This window comes from Falco biarmicus, chromosome 2 (assembly GCF_023638135.1).
Source record: "Falco biarmicus isolate bFalBia1 chromosome 2, bFalBia1.pri, whole genome shotgun sequence".
NCBI lineage: Eukaryota > Metazoa > Chordata > Aves > Falconiformes > Falconidae > Falco > Falco biarmicus.
This window is the reverse complement of record NC_079289.1, coordinates 71,025,629-71,053,456: the sequence shown is the minus strand read 5'-3', so window position 1 is coordinate 71,053,456 and position 27,828 is coordinate 71,025,629. Positions and strand designations below refer to the sequence as shown.

Here is a 27,828-nt window from a genome sequence, read left to right as displayed (position 1 = left end):
CCATTCAGAGCTGCTGGTTTTGATCCTGCGCTTGGTTAACATTCCTGTTTGTTTTTCTCACAAATTTGTCTTGCACCCCATGGAACACTAAGGTAAGCTTTCTTCAGCCATTTTTTCAAGGGGATCCCAGTCTCTGCCACTGTGGGGTGGCATACAATCCACCTGCACATACTTTACAGAATGTACATGTGAAATTGGCTCACACTCCATGTCATTGGATTTGCACATGTTCAGCCTCACACGGTAATCACAAGAGACATCAGTAGGATAATCATGTCAATGCTGAATTAGTCTAACTGAAATGCATCTTCTGCTAAAAATGCAAACAGGTAGATTCCAAAGTCCATGTGATTGAAAGCCATTCCTGGAGGTAAAACAGATTTTTCAGTTCAACAAACTTTTCCTTTAGATATTTTGTCTACCAAAATGTATAGGGCTTTTCCATCCACTGGCAGTGCCATTTCCTCCAGAAAACTGAAGTGTCCATATCCACAGTAGAAATATTTCTTTCCAGCTATCCTGTTCTGAAATTTTGTGGATGCTGTGGTAGTGATGTCACTTCCAATTTTTCCTCTGGGTAGAACAGATCCCCAGTGACTCCCTATAACCAGGGACTGTGTGTGTGCCAGCTCCATTCTCCAACAGAAAATGACTGGACATCATGGAGTAAGGAAGGAGCCTGACCTGCAGAGCAGAAAGTAACTATCCAGACTGCAACTTCCAGGATACACCATTTCAGAATTACAGGTTTCCTCAGGTTTGAGTTTTCCCTGAATCAGGCTAGGCAGAAATTTCAACACTCTCTCTCACATCCTACTGAAGTCTCCTGGCTGCAAGGTCATTCTGGCTGTACAAACTTCATAATTCTCCTTTACTAAATTAAAATAGCTATATGCTTTTTTCTTTTTTTTTTTTTTTTTTTTTTGACTCCACACTGAGACAGAACTCGGTATCAAAACTTCAAAATTTTCCTGAAAATTATTGCTCAGTGTTCTCCTGGGAAATACCTGCACAGTGAGTGTATAGGATTTTCCTGGTTAAGCGTACACCTGAACCAGCCGCCTAGAGTAGGCACTTGTAATATGCCTAAAGAAAGTGCCCAAGAGATATCTGAAATATATCCTCATAAATATATAAATTACATACTCCGTTTGCCTCCAATGACTGTAGAAATATATCTTTTTATACTCTCTCCCAAATGACAGCGTCAGGCTATTCTCATTTTGTATTAATGGTTGTTATAAATGTGAAGCAAAGACGGAGTGGGGCTTGAGATTTCCAGGGTGTTTGTACATAGAAGCACAGCTGGTAAATCAAGACCAAGAGAAGCAGGGTGTTATGTATGGTACTTTGTAGTTCTCCCACTGCAGGGGACACCCATTCATCTGAAAACAGTGTGTCACTTTCTCCTTCTGTGGGCGGCTTCTTGAGATCTGGTAAGAAGTACCACACGCAGCTCCAGGTGTTGTCTCCACCCTGGCCTCAAGGCAGTCTCTACCAGCTTTGCCGTAAACCAAGTGTGACTTTCCTGCATATGTAAAATTAAAACAGAATATTTGACCCACTCCATTGTACTGGGAATTTACCTCGCTAGAGCAAAGCACTAACAATACAGAGAGACCTTTGGTGGGAGCTGAGCATTTAATGGTGTTTGGGACATCTGTTCATTGCTCTGCTTCTTTCAGGGCCAAAATGTCAAGGTTCTCCCCAGGTACCATGGTTACATTGTGCTAAAGTGACATACTTAGTGCTCCAAAGAAGTGAGCTGCATGAAATGGAGATCACTCACTCAAAGAAGGCGCTTCCTCACTATTATTCTAAACCAACACAAACACACAGAAAAACCGTAAGAGAAGCCCTATGTTAAAAAGCCTGGGCTCCGAACAACCCCAGCTTAGAATAACCTTTCTTGAGCAGAGGAAACATCTTCTGTATTTCTGTCCCACGGATGGACATTATTTCCCCACATTTCTATGCAAAAGCCTCTCTAACAACATGCAGAAAATCTATGCTCAGCTGCAGAGATGTCCTTGCCTCACTGAATCATGGTTCTGCCAGGACCCTAGAGTCACTGGGTACAGCTAGCACAGCACCCGTCACTGCCATTTGAAATCTGCAGTAACAATGTCACACTCCAGGAGAACCAGGACAGCCAGACACCGTCTTGTAAGGTGAAATTGTCTCTATCACCCTTTGTTTAATCATGCAGCAATCTTTAATATTTGCTAATTCATTCAGAAAGATATGTGGAATGTAATAATACTGTAATATTAATCTCAGAATATCCTTACCTGAGAAAGACATCTAAAAAGAGAAGAATCAAAGTGTAGAGGAGATAATAAAGGAAAAAAAAAAAGAATTGAGGTATTACTGCTACATCAAAGCACAAGAATATCCTAGCAGTCAGACCGAGTTATAAATGTGTCATGTATCTAGAACAGAAAAAAGGTCTGTGATTAAATTGGCTACCATAAAAGCTGGAACTCCCCAAATATAAACATACCACTGGGTTACAATATATACACATGTATACTTTAATAGGTCATCTTCTGTTTTTATTTGGTTAAAAGTGTATCTTTTCAACTCCACTTTACTTCAAATGTAAAGATGAATACCTACATCTGCCTGGAGATTGCATAGGTACCTACAATTAAGCTCGCCAGAGTCTTTCATGTCTATTCATTCACCTTGATATGCCAAAAATATTAAGAATTAGTCTTCACCTTCTTAACAGAGAGCCCTAGGCAACCATACAACTGTGCCACCGCATCCACAAGACATACGTCGGTTGAGGTGAGCATCTTCGGTGCTAAACACATGACATCCCCCTGATTATGTGCCACTTCAAATGTCATATCTTGAACAGTGAACATCACATTACATTTGTTAGATAGAGAAAATGAATCTTTATTTGGATGTGTTTTGGTTTTTTTTTTAACTGGGTTCAGTCACCTATCCATTATTTGGGAGCTAAGAGCAGAGATGTTCCTAAATGTGTCTAGGTGCAATTCCTGCTTTCACTTATAATGCCATAAAATAGAAGCAATTCCTCTTCCTTCAGGGTAGCACTGGCTTTATATCAAATGTCACAGAGAGGAATTCAGCCCTTGGTCTCAGTTTGTGTTACCAAGAGGTTAGTCTTTGGGGGCAAAGTGCCTCATCTGTGTTCTCATGGGACAGTCCCCATCAGTGGAAAAGCTTTAGGATAAATCCATATAGAAGTCAGAACCAGTGGAAAACTGGGTAAGCTCCCTGCACCAGGTCTTCCCAGTTGCCTTACAGACTGAGGCTGTGAAAAAGGACTTTTAGAAAAAGGTATTTCATAAGAAAGACCCACAGTTAAATCAAATAGGTCTACTGCAAAAAAGATACTCTGACAAATAAAATTTTCCATTCTCTTCTCATATTGATACTTTCCAGTGCACAGCTGAACCTCTGACACTCTTTCACACCTCCAAAGTAAGTCTGCAAAATCATAAATAAATTAGCATTAACTAGTCAGTTTATTTTTGATTCAAGGAATGAAAATTCACAGTTACAGGTGTTAAGAATCTTTCTGATATGCAGCCTCATGCATTCCTCATAAGCTCTTTCACGGTGCACCCTTAATGCGGCTTCCTTTGCTCTGCGCAGTGGTGCTGAGGTTGTCTTGTCAATCCCTGCTGCTCCATGTTGACTCTAGTAATTCTGGTAACGTTTCTTTTACCAAGCTCTGGAGAATCTTCTACAGCAGGACTGTGCAAGCAACAGGGATGCTTTGGTGGGCTGGGAGTTGAAGTGTTTGGCGACTGCAGAGTTTGACTCCTTGATAAATGCCAGGATGATGACATGGAGAATGAAGATGCTAGGAGAGAACAGGTACTCTTTAGCGAGAGAAAATATTGACCCACCATGAGCTTGGATATAACAGTTCAACACCCTCCCAAACACCCCCCCTGAAATTTATGATGGAACAAATGACTCCATGACTATGGTAACAGAGCGATAGTCTTGTGTAAAGAGGCTTTTCGCTACTTTCCTTTTCGCTTTCATCCTCACAAGTTCAAACCAGTCTCCTTTTTAGGTATTCTCATTTACTAAGCTTGCAGCTCTTGTTATTCAAAATGCATCCTTTGTTCTTATTTTTCTTCAGGAATCATCTTCCAGACACTGCTGGGGACAGGTTCCAGGCTACACGGACCTTTGCCTGACCCAGTACAACCATGCTTACCTCCTCTGGTTTGCTATTAACTATACTGTGCCACTGAAAAGTCACTTTTTACAAACATATCAAATGAGAGCAGCCACTACTAGGCACCCTCCTGGCACAAAATGATGACAATCATAATGAATGAATGGCAATAAACTGGAAGCTGGAGGGAAAATGAAAGAGAATAAAATAGGAAGAAACAAAGTAAAGTTGTATATTTTGCTTCACATATTTCTTTAGGGGAGGAATTTTTTGGTTTTCAATGATTGTATAAGAAACACTGGTGTAGTAGAAAACTAAACTGTGAGAGGCATCCAAAGACTAAAGATATGATATGCAAGGTGGGGAAGCAACAGCACAGACTGAGTACATAGAGAGTAAAATAATTCAGTATGATTAGTTTTAGGAATGCAAATCATCCATAGCTACCACTGAAAACTCGGAAGCTGAGGGTTTAAAAATCAAAAGCATGCCTTTGAAAATTGTCTTACAAATGCACAATGTCAGCACTTAGATACACAAAAGGAATATTGTGATTCTTCTTGGGCACCCTAAGAGACAGGAATCTGGAGTTCCTCTGTGTGAGGGTCAAGAAATTTCTTGACTGTATCCTATAAGCTGACAGTATCTGTCTGCAGTACAAAACCACTGCCGGACTAAAATACTGAAAGGTATTGTGGCCAGGCAGCTGCCTTGGATAAAATGAAAGCTGCACTGCTAAATCAGTGTTCACTGTCACACACAATTCACAAACTGTTTATTTTCTTTACCCAGTGTATGTGCCTTCTATATACCTTCCCAAGCTGTTGAAAGAAACCATTCTGGTCTTGCTTTTAGAATCTGGAGAAAATTGCCCTTCCTCCTGCCCTCAGATACCCCAACACATGCCTTCTGCACCAACAGAACTGCATTGTCTTCCCTTGCATGTCTCCATGTTTCACTCTTTACGAGGGAAGAGATGGAAAGTTTAACACGCTTGCCTCTTTGGATGAGTGGGCAACCCTGCCAGAAGAGAGAGTCATTTGGGCCAAGTTGCAACATGGTATAAACAGAAAAACAAAATCTAAATCTGCAGGCTGTTGGGGAGCCCTTAACAACACACAGCTGCAGTAAGGGACAGATGCAAGCATAGCTGAATTGACATCAACTGCTTATTAAACAAGCCATGACCAACAGATGGGAACACTGCTTTATTAAGACAGCCTTCTCCAAATGCTGAATGAACTATCTGGGAAATGAGACTGGAAAACAAATGGGTGCTAAAAATGTAGAATCCTACTGTGGGAACCCAGCCAATCCACTAGACAGCCAGGTGCCACAGCTGTTACACTCTTGAACCCCATTCAGAGGAACCAGATTTGCCACAGAAAAGGATAGAAAACGATAATTTCCAAAGGTCTTCCAACTGCCCCATATTGGCAGTTACACTAATTATCAGTGCGATTGATTCAAGTCACAATCTCATTGTAAATTAAAAAGGGGATTTGGGCTCTTTTAGCTATGATTTGTGAATGCATCAGGCAATGAAGTCTATTACTGTGTATCATACCTGTACTTCACTCTGAATTGTTTAGTTTTTTACTGGATCACCATTTTGGTGAAAATCAACAAGGAAATTGTGTGAAATGAACATTGATTTTAGGCACTATGAAACAGAGAGAAGACTAGAAAAACAGGGAGAGGAATTTTTATGTAGAAACAAATACATGTTCTTTAAAGTATCTATAAAAACAATTATTGCAATAACCAATGACAGATCTTCGTGTACTTGTGATCTTGTTCAATCAAATAGTATTATTCGAGTTACCTAAACAAAGAATTAGACCACTAACGTCAGCAGGAATTTGCCAGGACCTCATTCACTCTCTTATAAACACACAGAGCATCCTGTCGTGGTTTAACCTCAGCTGGTGACAGTCCCACGCAGCTGCTTGGGTTGGGCTTACATATAAGCGGGTGGGTTGAGATAAAGACAGTTTAATAGGTAAAGCAAAAGCCATACACACAAGCCAGGTAAAACAAGGAATTCATTCACCACTTCCCATGGGCAGGCAGGTGTTCAGCCATCTCTAGGAATGTCGGGCTTCATCATGCGTAATGGTGACTTGAGAAGACAAACGCCATCACTCTAAATGTCCCCCCTTCCTCCTTGTTCCCCCAGCCTATATACTCAGCATGACATCATATGGTATGGAATATCCCTTTGGCTAGTTCAGGTCACCTGTCCTGGCTGTGTCCACTCCCATTCTCCTGTGCCCCTCTAGCACTCGCTGGCAGGGCCCAAGAAACCAAAAAGTCCTTGACTTGGCATAAACATCACCCAGCAACAACTAAAAACATCCATGTGCTATCAGCATTGTTCTCACACCAAATCCAAACCACAGCACTGCACCAGCTGAAACCAAGACAGTAACACAATAAGAGCGGCAAGCATACACATTAAGATAATAACGTGTTAAATGTAATAGTTCTGGAATAAATAAGACAAATTTACACATTGCCACAGTAATGAAGCTAATATACACTAAATATCTAACATGATTACTTAACCTTTATTCACTTCTGGTTTTTTCCCTGACTGGGAGCAACAAGAATGTGTTGTTGACAGTTCCTCATAATCAGGGATATTTTAGCTGAGCCCAAATCAAACCACATACATTCCATTCCAAAATGCTGCATTAATTCAGAGGACCCACAGCTCTGTGGAAATATAAGGCTTCATGGAAACACAAGGCTTCTTCAACCACCTATATAAGTGCCATGCAGCTGAATCATTATCTTGGAGAGCACAAAAATCTGTCTCTATACTGGGCAATGCTCCTTCAAGTTCAGGAGAACTTACTTCCTCATATAACAGATGAACATACAAATGAAAGCAGAACCGTAGGAAGTGTTGATTAACACATGGAGTAGTTACAAAACACAGCCCAGATTACTAAAAAAATATGTATGTATCTGGAGAGTTCATAAGAAGTGACAACACAAACCTCTGGAATGATAATGTAGGAATTGCTGATGGCAATTAAATGCTTTTGACACATTATACACCTACACACATAGGGAAAACCATTGCGTATAAATATGAAGAAAAAGCCTTTACTTCAGGCAAACAGATCAGGGCTACTGAGCTTTTTTGAAAGTTAAAAGATATCCAAATTATTCAGGTATTTGATATTACAAGGAAAAGGCTATGTGGCAGGACTATGCATCTTTCAGATAAACCAGATCCCAGTTTAACAGGCTGCTTTTAGAAATCTTGAAAAATTAAGTATAACTTAGTTACTGTAAAAGGTATTTAGGTACCAAAGTTATTAGTTTTAACTATTTATGGTATTTACAGGTATTCAAAACAGTTATCTGAGATGCTGACTATTTTAAAAAAAATCTGCCATTGTTATAAACAATCAAGAAATAATGAGGTAAACATTGAGGAAAACAATTAGTAGGAAAATCAGATAAGCGGTCACTCTGATGAACATTGGCATGTCTAGTGTATGAAGGGCAATAACTAAGATTTCAGGGTTATGTAGGTGTCTGAAGATGAAAACAGGGTGTTGCAGCTCATACATACTTTGGCAATTTAGGCTCCAGCCTAAATATATCCAGCCTTGTTTGAACATAATGAAAACTCCGTGAAGGGAAAATGTACTATTAGATACCTGATATTTTTAATATCTGGTTCACAGAGACTAACTGAGCCATTCATTAGGACAATAGAGCTTTCCAACACTTCACCTATGTTATTCAATACTTAATCATGTCAATATAATTAAATATGACTACTTCTGAGGGTAAGTGTTAACCTGTGTAGGCGAATTTCACAGATCTGGTGCTCAGCATATATTGGACTGCCAAACAGTAAGTGTAAACTGACAGTTCATACTAGACCCAAAACTTGGGCAGAAGGAAAAAACAATGCCAGGCAAATTTGGGTTTTTTGTTCCCTTCACTCTTTGAATTGAAATCCAGTTCAAACAGATGTATGTCAGGGGTCAAGTAATACATTTGATATAATTTTAAAAATTATATACACAAAATGCTATGCAATAATTAGTACAGTTTGAAAATGGGACAAATCTACACCCAAAGAGGACAAATACACAATCACATTCAGAAACTGGATAAAGAGATAGCTGATGAAACCCTGTGAGGATGACCACATAGTCTTATTTAACATCTTCATCAGCTCTCTGACTTTCCCCTTTCTGATAAAACACAGAAGGATATGTAAACAAAAATATACTTAAGCAAAAAAAAGCCATGTCCAATGTCCACACTGTCATAAGAGGACAGGGTACCTTCTTTAGCATGTTCAACCTGCATACCACCTCAAAGTCTGCTTAGAGTCTTGATAGAGTACTATGAGATTGCTTGGTAAGTCAAGGCAGGATTCAAGTGCATAGATAGCCACTACTCCAGTTTAATCTTTCCTTAAACCTGCATGGAATCAGTAACAGGACTTGCTGATCACATTAGCATTAATTCACATTTACTCAGCATCTGCATCTCAAGATGCCCAAGAGGGAGGAGTCTGGGATAACTGAGCATTTCCAGTGAAGTAGCCCTACCTGTGGAAGCCATGGTCTCTCACACAGCTACGGGACAAGCCCAGCACCTCTGTTTTCATATAATTCTGATCATCATAATGCCCATTATAAGCAATGTAAATGGAATTTCCAGACAATCTTTAAAAGATGAGTGAGAACACAGAAGGAAGGTTCAGAGGCACCAAATCAAGTTGATATACAAAATGATGATTGAGTGAATCTATAATCCACTACTTCTGGAAGCAAATAATTAATAAGGATGTTGAGAACATGTTCAAAATAGTAGGTACAACTAGCAGGTATGGATAAAAATCCTCTTATCTTTCCACTGACAGTAGGATCTTTAAAATGACGAGCTGACTGTGGCACGTAATGGCACAGCTACACTACCTCAGGTCTCTACTGCAGAGTGACAGCAAGTATAGATACTGATGTCAGCTTTAACTGACCGAGCTCAGACACTAAAAGCAATTTAACCTCTGAAGCATTGAGTTCCATATGCAATAACTTAATGCCTGCAATAGAGACATACCTCTAATGTAACAAGTAACACTAGAGGGACTGGAATATATACTCTGCTTGCTAGCAGGTGCTAAGGTTGGTGAACGTTGGTGTTACTGCATCATCACTGCTACTACAAATGTTAGGGAAATTGAGGTAGCTATGCCGGAACATGCGTTATTCAGTTCTTCCTTTGTTGTGGAAACACATACTGAGAATGATCAGTGTGAAGAATAGTTTCCAAAGGAGGTGAAAGAACCTCATCACATAGGAAATGGGAAAGCAAGCTGGTCTAACACCTAGAAATGCAGAAACCTGGTTCCTTGTGTGGGGATAACTGAAGGCCCATCAGATCTGTTTAATGCCTAATATTTATAATTTTCCAGAGCTACTTCTTTACCTCCAAATTCTTCTCCACTGCTAGGCAGAGAATTTCTTCCTCTCTGTTTCACTTCCCTTCTGGAGACAAACAAAAGATCATCACAGTTGGACATCCTGTCCCTGGGATGTCTTTCATCTATTGGTCTCTTCTTTTTCTTTTTTCCCCTATCTTCTTTCACAATACTTTTCTTTCCTTCTTCTCCTCCTTCATCTTCTACAGATGAGTGAGAATAGGGCTTTGTGGTCTCTCTGTCCAGGCTAGAAAATTAGAAAGGAAACACACTAAGCTATAAGCGCACATAACGAGCCATTTAAAATTCTTTTTTACATGACATAGATTTCACCTTTTTCCACATCTCACAGTACTGAAAAGAGAAGGGCTTATCACACTTCTGACCATTTGACAGGGCTATAAATATCTTACAATTTAGTTGCCCTTTTATTTATAAAATCAGTAAAGATTAGCCTAAAACAGGGCTCTGGCCCCTAATTCTCTCTACCTCTTACAACTCAAAAATGAATTTGGGCAGTAATTGTCTTTTGTGGCCCCAGAGCACACAGTGTTTTACTTTGCATATGGAATTCATTAGTTACATTTGCAGAGTGCCTGTTCTGCCATAATTCCTTCTTTCCACTGTGATGGCAGGAAACCACCCCAAACATATGCTAGCATCTGATATTAAAATGATGAGAGCTATATTAGTACTTCTAAAGATTAGTGGATTAAGCATGACGCCTAGTACACACCACATGAACATCAAAAGACAATCCCAAAGAACCTAGAGCTGACGAGCTATTGTAACACATCTATGTGCACCAGGGACTCCCTGTCAACAGGGAAGCATGGGCTATCCCTTTTACTTTTTTCCTTCTACAAGATTCAGCATACAAAGAGTTTCTCAAAAACTCAAAAAGAGTTTCTAAAATCATATTACATGCAAATTTTTTGTTTCCTTTCTCATTAAATGATGCTTCTACTTTGTTTCTGTCAACAAAGTCAGCATGTTCTCATTAGAACCCATGAACAATATGCTGAACTATTCCCCTCTAATAAGTGTGACGTGGGAGGTAGGAATCTATTTTAGAATATAATAAATAATGTTTCAGTGGGGAGCACACTTCCATGCCCTCTAAAAGGTAGGGGGTCTAATGGAAACTCTCTCAGTCTGGGCTGGAGCACTGCTATAGCATTGCTAATATTAGTAACTGATTAACGGGTAACTAATGAAATACAGTTGTGTAATGGCTTTGAATGTACACCTTGGCATAAAAGGAAAACAGTCATTCAAAATGGCATGGCAGTTACATGAAGAAACAAATATAAAGTAAAACCATGGCCAGTACCAGCTTTTTGTGATGCAGCCACTGAGTTAACATAGTCAATGCCCAGAAGAGGATATTATGTATGTCTATATGATAATAAAGTGACATGTTAAGCAGCAAGAAAGGAAAGAGTTTTCTCTTTACAAGTATGTGGCTTTACAGGGAACTCAAAGCCTAGCTGAGAATGTTACAAGCAAAAGACAAACATTCTGAATTAGTAAGCACATTGTCAGGGACTGCCTACTCAAATATTGCAAAGTAATTTACTGTAAAGTGGTAGATCCAAGAAATAGGAGACTTAAAAGACTCAACTATAAAAGCTCTATAGTAACCAGGCTTCTATCGTTAATTCTTGGAAAAGACACTAAAAATTCAGCAGAACCAGGTATGACACATCACGTGGAAAAAGACGGGGAGAAATTTAATGCAGTAGATGATGGAGTTGGGAATGTGCAAAAGAAGGTGGTGTGATTCTGGCAGCAAACTGTGGAATATTGTGGATCAGTAGTGAGCATCAAGGTTTTTATTGGCATGCCAATGCTTTTCCATCTGGGTACCTGGGGGTTAGGTCTATGTTGCGTATATGCTAAAATTCACTATTTATGTAGTTTATCCAATGCCAACAGAGAACCCTGGGAATCCCAAAAGCTCAAATATGTCTAGTTCAGGGCTTTAAGTAGGTATCTAAGTTAATCAAGTCTGAGTTTCAGATGCTTAACTCTCTTCATCATTTGTTATTAGCTGCTTTACACATTTCACTGCACTCCGTACTATAAATCTCAACATTCAGTATACATCCATGCACTAGCACCTAAATCCCACTGTCAGAGCTGCCAAAAGCTCAAGTGTTACTGCTCTGAGTTCCACAGCATCCCTTTGTGTATCTGGGCCTTGGAGTGCTTAATACACTAGCAATCAGATGTAAGTAATAGCATCTGAGAAAATGTTGTTTGGAGGCACTTCTCATGTTCCTTTAATGGAAGTAATTCGAGGACAATCCAAATAGTGCTATCCTCAAAGATAGAGACATTTTTCAGTAAAAACATTGTCATTTCAAATATGGTGGTTTGTTTCTAAAATCTACAACAGCTGTGAGAAAAAGCAGAAATGAAGTAGTGAAAACTTCAGACCTTAAAACAACTGTAAGACATTATATGCTCAATCATTATGATTACAAAATTTATGCTCTATTCCAGGCCATGCTAAAAACTGGTTTAGGTTGGTTTAAAGGGGGTTAAATGGATGCCTTAACTGAGAGTCCATTATTTTGTGCTGTGGTAACAATATTATTTGGAATATTTTATTTAGATTTCATTAATTTAATTTCAGTCATCTACTATACAAACTGGCCAGTGCATTTACAAACAAATCAGTGTTTACTAGATTGAAACAGTATATAGAAATTTACAAATGTGGTTTGAATATGCAGTTTCACATACTATTTTACCCAGAGAGCTGCCAGATTTGATATCACTTCATCTAAAATGTAGGTCTAATGAGTACATTTATTTCTTGCTTGCAAAAATTTAATACATTCATTCCAGTAAGTTCTCCAAAGAATTCCATAACTCAATTTTCTCATCATTTGTGCATAACAATGCAAGTCAGCTTGCCAATAACATCTCTTTGGAGAATGAATATTTGATATTAAAGCACTCAGTCATGAAGGAAAGCATGTAGAATGAAAGATAGTTTTACAGATTATGCATTTAGTCACATCTTTTCTTAATAAGGTACCTCATTTAGAGTATAATCCAACTCAGTCCACTGATTTGGTTGGAACACAGCTTAGCTACATACTTGATTCTTTTCAACTGGTTGTGTGCATTAAGTAGGAAACTGTGGTCTTCAGGTTTGCTTTTTGGTGAAAAGAAGCTGACATCATGTAGTTGATCTGGCCTCGAAAAAGGCATTGATATACTTGATGTATTTCCAGATTTGGAATTCTGATCAGTAAAGTGGGGGTATTAATTTGCTTATGTGTTGTGGCTGCAAGCTGGCAGAAAAGTGAGTTTCAAACTGTGCTGGAATCACTACTAGAAAATGTGTGGGAAACAGGGCTTGAATCAGCGCTGCTTTTTTGTTCCATCATTCTCGGGGAATCCATATATCAGCCTACAACTGGTGCCCTTGCCCATCATTTTTAGGTGTAATCTTTAACACTGATCTTAATATTAGAATATTTCAATAAAAATGAAGTACTTCTGAACTTGCCTTTAAAGGTGGGATTTGTCTTGTTCATGCAACCTCTTGGGAAGAAATCTCCCATGACAGAGAAGATACAATTCTTTGGCAGCGGTGCACATACTACATTGACATACATGGAAAAGGAAACCCTTCAGTCTAGAATCCCTAAAGGATGTCAAGGCAGATGGAAGATTCAGAACAAAAGTATATGTTTCCTCACACAAAATGTGAAACTGTACAACACCTTCTGGGAAGAGGCTATGGATGTCAAAAGTTTACATGGGTTCAAAAAAGTAACCTCATGAATTTGTGGAAAAAAATCCATCAAGGCTGTTTAATATGGAGACTCCAACTCTGCTTCAGAAAATCCTTAAATCACAAACTTCTGGAGTCTGGGAATGTATTCTGGAGTAATATCCCTAGATGATTGTTCTGACCTTATTCTACTTCCTAAGATTTGCTGTTACTAGCTGTCAGAGATTGTTGGTGCTCTGAAGGTCAATACTAACAATTCAATGTTATTTCAAATGGATTAAACTATAACTTAATACAAGATGAAAAAGTAAACACCACTTGGAACCACTGCATGTTCAGCATGCACTTCACATGAGAAAAATGTTACCCCTGAGGTACATAATTCTGCAGAAGTTAAGTAAGGGCTCATTCCTGCACGGTGTCCCCATCATTCTCTAGATTTAAGCCCAGTAGAAGATTCAGTATCTTAGAAACAATTTGCAATTTAATGCATAGTTTTATATCTCAACAGATGTCTTAAAAGAAAAGTAAGATCTACAATTAAAAGAAACTCCATCTTACCTTCCAGCAATCCTCTAACAGCTTCCTGGGGCTAAGCTTCAAAAATTATCACATGCCCCCAGTGTCACCAAAATGAAAATAGGGCAATACATTGCCAGATAATAAAATGAAGACAGTTAATGCTCTTCTGTTTGATATGCTTGTGGGTCGAATCACTTGGTTGCATGTGTACAGCAAGGCAGTTCACAACTGTAGCTAGGGTACTACATATGGAAATCTGACAGCATAGTTCAAGCCATAGGGCAACATTTAGAATTCATCTAAAATATTTTTTGCATCTTTCAGTTCAAGCATACTCACGTCATATAATCCATTTGCAGCATTCTTATGTACTGACAGGAAAAGGCATACTTATTCTGGCTGATTTTAATAAGCCCACTTCTTACACAGTGTTCCTGCAACAACACAACATTTGTCTAATTTAAATCTAAATCTGAGAAACTATGAAGATACTTACGTATAAAAAGTCAACTGTTTTAATGTGACTGTAATCAGCCTTTAAATGATGAAGATAAAAGTTTCAAGTACAAAGTACATGTTCTTAACATGTGCTATGAAAATTGCACAAAATTATCATAATGGCTTACAAACAAACATAATGAAATGAAGACTATACTGACTGTGATAAAACTCCCTATGTTTCTCATTTTATCAGCATGGAACTCGTGAAAGCCACCAAATGGATTATAGAGGAAAAAACAGAGTATGATTTAAGAATAAATTATCCTACAGATTTCTTGGTCTTGTTTATTATATGAGCTCTTCACTGAGTCCTGAAATCTGATTTACTTTGTTTAGCTGGAGACAGGGACTGGGACAGTGAGCTCATTAGCCTAGAAAATTGCATCTGTCTCATCAAAAACAGAACAATGGTAATACCATTGCCAAATCGGTATCATCTTTTAGGCTTACTTACCTTCCTGTTGTTGAACATCAGAACTGTGTAGAGTTTGTCCCCCGTTTCCACCCTCTTTGGTGTTGCTATGACAATGGCAGGCACATAATGTTCATTTCCTGTCTCTGTCCCAGTTCTGGCAAACACATAGTCTCCAACCTGCACATCAGGAAAACACTGGTTTGCAAGAACCATGTAACTTGTGAGTTTTACGAGACATAAAAGGTAGATATTTTTCCATGAACCGTCATTCTAACATATTCCCATGCTTTAATATGGATCTTTAAAAGAAAAGAAGAGCCTCATTCTTTCATGTACTGATCACTCACAATTTCCACTGAATCAGGGAGAGAACACGAAGGAAAAATAAAGGACAGAGCCCTACTAAATGTATCAGGACTCAAATAGCAAGCTGAACTGAATGAGGAAACTCTTATAACTTTTCACTCCCTTGGACTTTGTGCAAATTTATATGTTTCTAATAAGCTTTTAAACCAATCTTATGAATTTTAGAGAATTCCATATATAACTGACTTAAAATTATTTTTAAAATGAACGCAAAAGTCACAATTTTCTATGAAATTCTGCAGATCTCTTCTAGAGTTGGATGCTCCCCTTAGAGAATACCAGGAACTACGAGATCAGGATTTGCCTCCATTTCAAACAGAAAAAAAGGCATGTCTCTAGTTTTAAGTTTAACAAAGCAGCTATAAAAATGCTTCATGTATTCAAAACAGCTGTATCCATTCTGTATCCTTTCTGTATCCATCATCTCTCTCATGTGTAAAATAAGAAACACCTGAAAAAACAACTGTGATTACAGATAGTCAGTTGATAAATTTTAAATTAAAACAGAAATGGAATAATTTTTTTTTTCATTATTGTTATTTGCCTTAGTATAGGGTTATTTGGATTTAAAATATGCTGTGAAAAACAAATGTTTACAACCTGCTGTACATCACATTGTATATAAAAGTCTCTCCTTGATTTGTAATCTATGTACTAGGAAACAATCATTCTGCTGGTAAATAGCTCACCTTTCTTCTATAGACAGGCAAATATTCACGTTTTATAAAGAAAGTAATATAGAATTCTAATAAACAAGGGAATAGGATTACAACGAAAAACAAGCTCCAAACAAATGAAAAATAGCACGTTGAAAATAGCACAATATTACTATCACTAAAAAATCTTCTTTAAAATAAATAATGTATTTAAAAGAATAAAAATCCTATCCTTTATTCTATGTATAACCAAATGAACAAAATTAAAAATGCATATTTGATGTCATAAAATAATACAATTTTTCACCTGCAGATACGGGCATGGCCTAGCACCTCCAACAGGTATAGTGAACTTCACAGGCACAGTCCAGGTCTCCCCATTGCTGAAGTCAACAAGTGCAGAAGTAGAACTGATACTCTTTACCATAGTTCCTAAAAACCACCAGAATAAAATATTCAAATTATTTTTCTTTTACCCCTGGTGGAATTTTTTTTTTTTAAATGCTATAGGCTGTCACACATCACAGAGGTCAAACATGTCTATACTACACATTCTTCATTTTCATTTAGCTAGGTGAAACTGTGCTAAGGCAATTGAGAAATATGTACCTAAAAAAACTACATAGAAGCTATTCTTAATAATGCCATAAAAAAAAAAAAAAAAAGAATTTTCAAGGCCAGGTCTGAAAATTGTAAGTTGATCAGGTGGGTGGTAATCGACATAACAAAACTATTACCACAGTTAAAAACATGGGATTTAAGAAAAAAAACACTAAAAAACACCAACAAACAAACAAACAAACAAAAAAGTAATGGTAACACAAAAATAAACATACACACGCCCTTTTTTTATGCAACAACTGAACAGCACAATGTTACCTACTAACCATTCAGGCTAAAAACTCAACAAAAAGGCAGAAGCATTTAGTGAATTCCTTGAACACACACAAAAGCTCAGCTTTTGCCAGACACACAACAGACACATTCAAGGGAGACATCAAACAGGGATAGGTTGATACTCCTGGATACTCAGTTATTTAAAAGGATTTCCTTCCATACCATTCTTATATAAATGTATCATTGCTTTCTAACTTTACAAAAATGTCTTTTTTTAAATGCATATATGTGCATGCACGAGATATGCATTCATTTTTCATTAATATGCACATGTACTATTAAATCTGACTAAAGCAGAAGTAATAATTATGACCAAAACTTATGTTTTATTGGTACTAAGAAATTCTATAAATATTTAAAATATGGACAAAATATCTACCTGGATAATAAAATCCTGTGACGTCTGATCTTGCAATCACCTTTTGGCTTTTGTGAGTCACAAATACTTGGCCTTTTTGTCTTTTTTTAGACTTTAATTTCACGGTTTCTTCAAGTCTCTGTAATTTGATACAATTATTTTTTCCACAACAGCTAAGTCAGTTGGCCTCAATCTATCCTTTGGAATTAAAAATTTAGGCAATGTAATGTTATGGTCTCTGCAGATAATTCACAGTAAACTAATTATTTTAAACGTTCAGAATCATTATAAACAGAGGAAGCAATGCCACAGGAAGTACTCATGGATAAGACCTAAGAGTTTTCACTATAAAATCATGCTTCTCATGGTCATAACAATACATATATTTTCAAGTGTTCAAGCAGAAATTCACCTTGATGAATTATGACTCTGGCTGCCACTTTTGTAGAAAATTTTTTACAAAGTTGCACAATTCATAGTCAAGGATGAGGTAAGAAAAATCAATTGATTTTGCAGAATAAGTGAAGGTACTACACACATTCATTTTGTCCAGATAGGTGAATCTTCAAAGTAATCTCATTTTCATTAAAAGTGCCTCTCTGTATGGAAAGACTTGTTAAAAAAATCAAATATAGGATCAAAAAAATAATAATAAAAAAACCCAAACCAAACCAAAACAAAACAAAAAACCACAACCTTGAAGTATCTGGAAAAAATGTTTATTTTCAAACTATAAATGCAAAATTAAAATTTTCAGCAGTTTTAAAACATTCCATCTTAGCAAAATATTATACCACATTTTTCAAAACTGCAGCTGTTGATCATTCTGCCCTGCTCGTTTGGGTTCTTCATACACTACTTCTCCTCTTTGAGGGGCAGCTGCCCAGACTACAGCTCCTGTGACGTACCACAGCCAGACTGGTCACCAGAGCTTACTGCTGAATTGCTCAAAGCTAAGTCTGAGGGACCACGCACCGCATGGTGAAAATGGAAGTACCAGTGGGGCTGGCTGGCTGTGGGCCAGCTCAGCTCCTAGTTGACTCCAGTGACTGCAACTACTGGTAATGGAACCGGGAATGCAAAAACCATGACAGACCTCACACACCTGAGGCAGGGGGCTGTGGGAAACACAGTATGTGAAAAATAGTCAGAGTCATAAATCACAAGTGGTTCTGTGTGAAAATACACTGTTGGGCCTTCTGAGCTTCTGTGCACTTGCCTTTACAGCCACCATATTCTTTTAACTTAAAGTCTTTTACATCTCACATTAACGTTTCATGAACTCTCAGTGTTATTTGTATTTAAATTAAATCATGTTCCTGAATCCCTTTTTTTCTAGAAGAAAGACTTTTATTCCCATTCAGGGCATCTCTCTTACAGGAAGTTTTGAGAGGATCAGTGTTTTATGTGGGTATGTCAGAATGTAAAAGAACACTTTACATTTTGCTTTCCTGAGAAAATTAAGAAAACTGATCATGCAAAAACCATCCTCTTTCTAATATTGAAAAGACCGTAATCCCAGTATTTTTACAAATACATTTGAATAATCCTCAAGAATAACACTAATTTATACTTACTACAACAATGGTAAATTAATTCTTGAAAAAGTCTATTCTTTTCTCCATATTGCTCACAATCATGTTTCTAAATATAAATCATATGCAAGTGCAAAGTTAAAACAAATCAGTTTCATCATTAATTTTTAAAACACATATTTATTAGCCTGCCTCAAAACCGATTTGCAAGCATTCATCTCCTACTAAGTTCTTTTGAATCATAAAAATACAGAGCTTGAAATCTCAAACTTTCTCATAGAACTACACACTGTTCTGAAAAACAGCCGTAACTCCTAAAAATCTCTGCTTACTAGAGTCTGCATGACCTGGTTCCTTGTCTGAACCATTTTTCTTCCTAAAAAGATATATTTGATTTTGATACTTGATTTTCCTTAACAGTCAATAATGACAGAAAAGATGGGAATAACTTTGACTAAACTGTTTGTTCTCAGTTTCACTATAACTATCACAAACTCTTTTTTTCTAATCTTCTACACAAAAATCACAACCAACCCTAAAAAAAGAGTCCTAAAACCAAGAACACACACACAAGAAAGGCAAAGAGATATTTTAAATGGGAGATATGTGAAGTTTTTCTAGTGTATTCTTTACCCCATAGAATATAAATTAAATCAACAGTTTTTTAAACTCAGTCTAAACCAGAGGCTCTTTGCAGAACTTAACTGACTACTTTAAGTACAACCTAATAAAGGTTAATTTGAGCACAGACTTACAGCTCCACAGATATAAAAAGGTATTTGGGTGAACCAGTTACTTAATTCCACAGGCTCCGAAGGGACAGCTGCTGCTGAATATTTATTATCAAGTAATTTGTAATGCTTGACTAATAACTTGGACAACTTCCAGCATTCTGCATTAATCCAAATATTAAAATACTAAAGACTGCGCAGGCATCCACAACGAGGATGTGTCCTGGTTTCAGCTGGGATAGAGTTCATTGTCCTCTTAGTAGCTGGTGCAGTGCTGTGTTTTGGATTTGGATAACCACTGATGTTTGTAGTTGTTGCTGGGTGATGTTTATACTGAGTCAAGGACTTTTCAGTTTCTTGGGCCCTGCCAGCCAGAGAGCTGGAGGGACATGGGAAACTGGGAGGGGACACAGCCAGGACAGGTGACCTGAACCAGCCAAAGAGGCATTCCATACCATGGGACATCATGCTCAGTATATAAACTGGGAAAAGGAGAAGGAAAGGGGGGACATCTGCCATTATGATGTTTGACTTCTGAAGTAACCGTTACATGTGATGGAGCTCGGCTTCCCTGGGGATGGCTGAACACCTGCCTGCCCATGGGAAGTGGTGAGTGAATTCCTTGCTTTGCTTGCATGCACAGCTTTTGCTTTACTTACCCTATTAAATTGTTCTTATCTCAACCCTCAAGTTTTACATTCCAATTCTCCTCCCCATCCCTCTGGGTGAGGGGGGAGTGAGTGAGCGGCTGCTGGTGCTTGGTTGCCAGCCAAGGTTAAACCACGACAGGATGCTAAGTCCTGCAGAATCCAGGTAGCTCAGAAACCTGGTCTAAATTCAAATCCATCTCTCCTTCCTCTCACATAGCCTTTAGGTGTTCAGTGCATTTGACCCACACACTGTCAGAGTGCCCATTTCTTGGATAGCATTCTCCAGTATTTTTATTATAAAAGAGCCCCACCTGGTTCTCAGGGATTTTCACCCTGTTTAGCTCTTCTTCTGTTGAAGACAATGCATTAAACCACATGAGGTGAAGAAGACTTTGTTTATGTCTGCCAATACATGCTGCATTTTTAAATTCCCTTTCAAAGAGATTAGGTTCTGTACTTTCCTACTATAAGTGAGAATGGATAGGAAGACTATCCACAGCTCTCCATGTATCTTGGCTCTGACTGGCTTTTCACAATCCTGACACCTCCAGAGCCAACCAACCACTGATTTTCCCAGGCTGTCAGTGCCAACAAGGCCATTTTCTGCAAAACACAGTTCCTTTTTATAAGAGAGCCTAACTTTTCAAAGCTACACACCCTCTGTCCAGCAGGTTACTTCACTGATAACAATAGAAAACTTGACCAAACATTTCTAGGTAGTTACAACATTGTTGTTATTGTGCTATTTGGGATGTTTGTTTTCACTTATCTCCCTAAAGAGACAGAAGAACAAAGGCAGCAGATGCCAAACTGTTTAGGAAACACATGAATGCAAAAAAAGGTATCAACAGACATCAATCAGTGATCCTTAAACAGTGAGGAAGAATGAGGAGTGTAAGAAATAGGACAGCAGGAAATAGAAGAAACTTCCAAGGGAGATTCAGAATTTCCATTCTTGTAAATAATCAAATCTCAGCTATAAATATTTAATTAGGAATAATTAAATCAATTGTACATGAAATATATTTTTCAGAAAGAACAAGACTCAGCAAGCCACTAGAGGTCCCTTTCCACCCAAATAAACATGCTTTACAAAACACATTATGCTTATTAACTCTTTTAAGTTATTTTTAATCACATGGTGACCATTCAGCAGGGTCACAAACAAGCATAAGCCTTCCACGTTCCAGCTCATCCTAAGGGAAACACAGTACTTTTAGAAGTATGTTCTTAATGAGAGTTAATCCTTAGTAATGAATGCAGCTTTATTTCTCTGCAGAATATGAAGTCCATTCACATGCAGAAACAGAAATATTTAGTATGAGAGGAAATGTTCTCCATCACTCTCAAAGGCCAGATTATAACACTGGGGGGAAAAATACTTTACATGAAAATGTTACAGCCGTTAATCGAACACACCCAACTGTCCTGGAAGCTATCACGCTTGGAGAACAGTAATACCATGACTTCAGTATGCCTGAGGTTGTCTAATATTAGAGAAGTGGGTAGGGGATCCTAAATAATTCCTTTTACCAGGTGACATCATGTTGTAAACAGCTTTATAATTCAGTGAGAAAAAAAACCTAATAAAAAATTATGGCTGACTGTTTGCCTGACAATTTCAAAATAGAAAACAGAAACAGTATTTTAAGTCAAAGCAGTTACTTCTTAGAAAAAGCTAAAGTAAATGATACATTCCTCATTTTTAACATCTTTAGATGAAAGCTGAGTGCCAGACTGAAGAGAAAGATTTTTGTCAACCCATGCTTAAACTGTACAGCAAAAGGAACTGAGTAAACAGAGTAAAATACAGTCCACAATTAGCCCTCCAATTAGGCAATCATCAGTGTTCAGTGTTTCATATTTTGCCTGATAACAGCTAAATGTGTTGGCTCATTTCCCAAGGCATTTGCTTCTTGCCTCACTAGAGGTCTTCAGTCATCTCAAGGCCCTTTGCAGATGAAGGTCTACTTCATCCTCTTCCAACATGGCACTGGCATACCCTACCTTTGACAGGCATGTACAAACATAGCAGCCTGAACACAACTCCTAGAGAATGTCAGAGCACACAGGGAGGATAACCAGACCATCAATTCAGTTGCAGGCTTAAACAACAAGCTCCCATAGCAAGAACATCCAAAAAGGATTACTAAACCTTTTAAGAATTTGTGTAGATAAATAGGAAACCTTAAAAGTGGATTTTATATTGAATTTAGTGAAAGAAAATTAACAAAAAAATTAAAAGTCTGCTTTGTTGAATAGACTTCCAGGATAATTGTGATTTTTCTACCATCTCACAATGACAATTTTCATTCAGTGCCGTATCAGCTATTTCCTTCATGCAATATATTTCAGCTGACAGTTTATTTTTTTATACCCATTTTGTAGAGAGACATCACAGTTGGAAAAATCTCTGACTGCATTTTCAAAAGGCTCCCCATTTTTTTTCTGGGTTTTTTTTTCCACTGTTTTTTCAACCACATAAACAGAACTCTTAATTGCATCTGCATTTCTGCTTCTCACTCTTAAAGCCTTTCAGTTGCAGATTAGCAATTACTGAGGATGGTGCTGTGATTAGGCTCCTAAAGCAGGTTGACTCAGGATAAGTGATTGCACAATGTTAATCACATGTGTCTGAGAGCACACATTGGTTGTTTCAAAGCAACAGTAAAATTACAGTCACCAGATGAAACATGAACATGCTTCCGCTGCTCTTGCATTGGGACATTATATGCCAGAGGTAAATCAATAGTCCAAAGAAATGTATTAACAATCTAATATTTTCAGACTGAAGTAAAATTAATCAAGATCATCTGGTTTTTGAAGACATTAAAATGTTTCCAAATGTACAGTGTTAACGGAAAAAAATCCTTAAAAGCCACAGAAAACTGAATGAATATGATCCTTTCCATAATCACTTATTTTCATACATGGCCTGTGCTATCGTAATATATTCTGTTCAATTTAACACAAATAATTTTGTATAACTTATGTCATAGTATGTAAAAAGCCACAGCTCATCATGAAAACTGTTGTTGATCTTGGTGAAATGAGAGGTATATCTCAGTCAAGGAATATCAAATAAAAGATTTTTGGTATACTCTGGTGAGCAGAGAATATGGATACGTGGCATAATTTACAGTTGTAAATTCTAATTGTACATTTCCATTCATTGCTGAGAAGTCACAGTATAGGTTTGTACTGTGCTTATTTGAGTTTCACTTAGCTTACCCCTTCAAAATGATGTATTTGTGTGTGTGTATATATACATTTGTATACATCTACATGCATATGTCAGGGCAAAAAAGAACTATTATGGTCATTTGATTATTTTTCCTACATAATACAAAGAAGAGGACTTTCCTCAGCATTCACTGTAACTAGGCCAATCACACCTTCAAGTTCAAAGAGTAGTTTCCCTCACTCAATGATATAAAACAATGAACAAGAAAATTAATATATTAATATATCAGCTTTACGATTAATTCTCCGTTTGTTTTTACTTATTTTCCGTTAGAACTTAGAGGTCTGAGAAAATATTTTCTTTCTTGTTAATTTCCTGGAAAGCTTAATTTAATATTATCATAGCACTACTCTACCTAGACTGCCGCTCTCTAGAGGCAGCAGCACTCCCAGTGAGGTATTGTTTGCTGAAGCTTTTAGATGAAAAAAAATGAAAACAAATAAGAGAAATGGCTTGGTTTTTTTCAGAGGGAAGTACTTTGAATTTCAAAGCATCAATAGTGTATACAGAAACCTTTCTATTAGGGAAGATTCAATCGCTTCTAAAAACTTAAAAGTCTGTTTATCATTTCCCTCAGAATTCACACTCATATCCTGACAGTAAAACCATTAAGGTAGAATCAATTCATTTTCAAGAATGTTCTGAAAGAGCAAAAATAATAATAGGAGAATACATCATTGTGACCTAAGGTATGTTTTCTAACCATATATATCACCACAGAAAAAGCTAAAATGAAAAAGTATATTCTCTCTCCCAATAGGACAGCCTAAAATAATTTCTTAGCCTTATTTTTATACTTATTGCTTCACATATTTCTGTATGCATTTCATTTAATCTTTCAATAGTAATCCAAGTAAAATCAAAATTTCATCTGAGGGATTATATTGATCAAAAATCAGCAACTTCAATCACAGTATCAGAGTGGCTAGACTGCTTTCTGCTAATCTATTAATGGTGTAGAGAGAGCACTCTGGCTCTCCAGAAGTAGGTATCTATTTCAGAATGAGCTCCAGATGCCACTGATGCCATTCAACACTGTGAGATTAGCCATCAGTTCATGTATGCCTACATTTTATGGACAGCTAAATTTTAGGGTCTGAATATGAAGCTGAATCCAACCTCTTCATCTTTTCTCTTACAATAAAGATACCACAGAAAATTACAGTGAATTACTCCAACATTGCAAGACCTTTTAGTCCCGTTTATCAGATATTAACCCAACCACAAATCTTATGTCATAATTGCCTTTAATATATCTCTTCTTTCTCTTCTTTCGTATATACCTCTGCTGTCAGTGCAGAGGAGATAAAGACACTTTGCTCAGAATTGTTTCTGAGACGCGGCTCAATTTCTGTGTTTTTCTCATCTTCAGAACTTCTGCTTCCCCAGTACTTAAAAAAAATCATTGAAGGCTTGCTCTCTTTTTAACTACCTTCTTTCCTCTATCCATTTGTATCACGCTAATTTAGCATCACACTAAATGCCTACTTTATGATGGTAGGTAACATGCCATACTATAATCATATAACAAAATTATTCCAGAAGCACATACTGAAGAGAAAAAAATCCCTTCCAATCTATTACCTTTTTGTTGTTCATGTGTGACTCTGAGCTTTTCTCAGTTTCCTTTTTGACAGCTTCCTGAAGATCAGAGGCTTGTTGTATATATTTTAATGCTGCCAGTATCTCATCTTCTAACAATACCACATCTTCATAGGAAATTGGCCATCCCAAATTCTCTAAAGCCTCCAGCAAAGCTTTTTTATGCTGCATATATTGGACTGGCCCATCCTCCTTAAATCTTAAAAAAATAAAATACAATTTAAAAGATTTGTGATTACAAGTAGGAAAAATTTTAATTTTAGCAGTACTTTACAAACAGAATCCCTAAGCACAAAGGCAGAAAAAAAAAACCAGCTTCACCCAGTCTATCTTCTTGTGTTTCATCCAGCTACTGTTGCGTTCAGTCAAACAATCACATCTGGCTTAACCGTATCTCAGAGAAAGACACCTACATGGCAATTCACCTGGCTGGGCGTAGATGTTTGGTGCCAATTTAGAGGTCCTAGAATACGTAAGGCATCGATAAGGAACTTGCAGATACAACTGAGAAATTGTGGAAATCCCTGGCCCTTCTGGAGCAGCAGCTAGGATGAAATGGCAAGCATCTAGACAACATAAAATGGCACCAGACACCTACTAATTGGCCTGATTTGCTACATCAGTCTTGTCTGGTTGCATAAAGAGATACTCTCCTGCTGTTTATTCCTCTGTCAGTCCTGCACTGCTCAATTTCACTCAGTGATCTGGACTTTGCTCCCATCCATGGTTCAGATTATGTCAGTGTCCACTAGACTAGAGAGCCAATTTGAAGCTACACCCTGAAGGTACTTATAAACCAAAAGATGAATTAGATACAGTCATCTTGTCAATAAACAGAGACAAACTGAACCCTCCAAAATCCAGAACAGGTAGAATTCTTCACATGTCCAATTGGAAATAACATACTTCTTTTTAGTACTCAGAAAGTAGCTCTTTATAGGTCTTCTGTACAGCTTTGCCAACATTAAAAAACAACCATGAAACCTAGAACGGGGGAGAGTATTTAAGTGTCTGTCTAACCAACACATGCAACTACGGTGATGTCTACCATCTTGCTCTACTCTTTGTCACTGCTTATCTCTCTACTCCTCTAGGAACTGCTTTGTATTGAAATTAACATGAATGGTATAGTTATTTACCTAGATTTTGTTCTGTATTAACTGAATTCATTATTAATTTATAATCAGTGTCAAGTTAACTTATCTCCTGAGTTGGATCTCTCAACTGTTTTGAACACAAGCACAATATTACCAATTCTCTAGTAAATTTGAATCTCCCTAGTAGCTGAGATAACATTTTAACACACACTAATGAACCAGAAAGCTCCTCAACCGATTGTTTCAGGACCCCTGTGACCAAGTTAGCAGACTTTGTTTATTACTGTCTCCTTCCAGATCACCAGTTTTGAAAGTATGTTGTCATCTTTTTGTAATACATGAACATGACCAAACAAATTTTAAATTTATAAGATAAATAGATCAAATATTTCCATTTCTATGCATCAGTATTAAAAAAGTTAATATGACCCTCTAGCAACAGACTGTACAATTGCTGGGACTTTTTTTTCATTATATACATAATAGGTCATATGTTACCAACAATAAAATATTTTGGATACCACCCTGTCAATTTTCTATACTCTAAAACTCATTGTTTCTCAACAGACATCTATTTCCTTCTTTTTAATTATATGCTGTTCTTTTGTTTAACAGCCTTCGCTTCCTTTCTGCACCAGAACTGGGTTTTAGTTCTCCTTATCAATGATAGAACTGTATTTTTTGCTCATTAGCTTAAGTCTTCTTAAAAGCATTCTAGTTTTCATGCCCATTTTACTGCCTAGGAATATTTCATGCTCATTCACTTTTCATTAATTGATCTTCACTTTATTCTCTGAAGTAAACAGATGCTAACCTCACTGATGTCAGTCCTGTCTATACAGTCACTAGTTTTCTAAATCAATATACAGAAATAAGCTAGTTACAGCAGTACAAACTTCCAGTGTGATACACAGTTCCAGCACATGCTGTAGCGGTGTTTATTATACCTTTACAGACCAGCCACTGAAGTGCTTTTTACTGGATGAGAGATTTACCTTGATGCCAAAGGTAACAACATGCTGCCCCCCGCCCCAGCCCTGCCACTTGACACTGGTTAAGAATAGAGCAGCACCACACAAATGGAATGCAAGTTCTTTCCTTTAGAAAAAAATCAGCACTGCAGGAAGGATGTCCAGATTTTAATATTGCTCTGTATCACATATATATTTTTGAAAGCCGGGTATAGTTATGAAATATTTGAAAATAAAACCAGTTTGTTGAAATAGTGATTAAAAAGTATCAAATATTTATGACCAGCCTTTCAGAGGTAAGTAGGAAAACCAAAAGGTGATAGCTTACTTGTCCTTTTCCTCCTGAGATAGTGCTCTCCAAATCACTAGGTTTAGGCGCCTATTAAAGAAAGCAAAGCAGTTTTTGAGGGCATACAGTTCCTTGTGCATCTGATCATCTCAAAACTACCAAATAAACACTGTTTCTGAAGATAACTGCACTGATTTGTATTCCAAGAGCACTGTATCATCAGATTGTGTCCTTATCATTCAGCTATGAAATTATCAACTGCAAGAGTAGATGGAAAAACAGCATCCTTCATCAAGTAGCAGCATGACTGTTTCAGGGTCATAGAAGGATTAATGGCAATCGCTGCTGCTTCCTGCCAGGATTTTCTATGGATGGTTCGCTTCAGCACCAGCAAGCTAAATCAAATAACAACACTGATTAAATGCCAGTGAGATAAGCATAGTTTCTCCAATTAAACAGTTTCAGAAAACTGTAGCCTGAAGACACATGGAGAGCACTGCTAATTTTTTTTTTTTTTTCCTGCTATGATAACCCCTCAGTTGTACCATTCAGGTTTCTACTTCATTAAACTCTGGCTATGAAGAAAAACTATTGTCAGGAAAACAGATTAT

At 37.4% G+C, this 27,828-nt stretch overlaps 1 protein-coding gene across 1 annotated transcript in view; it reads right to left on the bottom strand.

The window, feature by feature from the left end:
- Positions 1-3,484: 3,484 nt before the first annotated feature.
- Positions 3,485-27,828, bottom strand: part of VWA3B (von Willebrand factor A domain containing 3B) — a 74,472-nt gene continuing 50,128 nt past the window's right edge. The window contains exons 23-30 of the mRNA XM_056327532.1: positions 27,257-27,307; positions 24,843-25,059; positions 17,120-17,237; positions 16,151-16,275; positions 14,861-14,998; positions 14,245-14,339; positions 9,638-9,876; positions 3,485-3,844 (exon numbers count right to left, since the gene is read on the bottom strand). Of these exons, the coding sequence (XP_056183507.1) occupies positions 3,606-3,844; positions 9,638-9,876; positions 14,245-14,339; positions 14,861-14,998; positions 16,151-16,275; positions 17,120-17,237; positions 24,843-25,059; positions 27,257-27,307 (1,222 nt within the window). The 3' untranslated portion in view covers positions 3,485-3,605. The remainder of the gene's footprint in view (positions 3,845-9,637; positions 9,877-14,244; positions 14,340-14,860; positions 14,999-16,150; positions 16,276-17,119; positions 17,238-24,842; positions 25,060-27,256; positions 27,308-27,828) is intronic.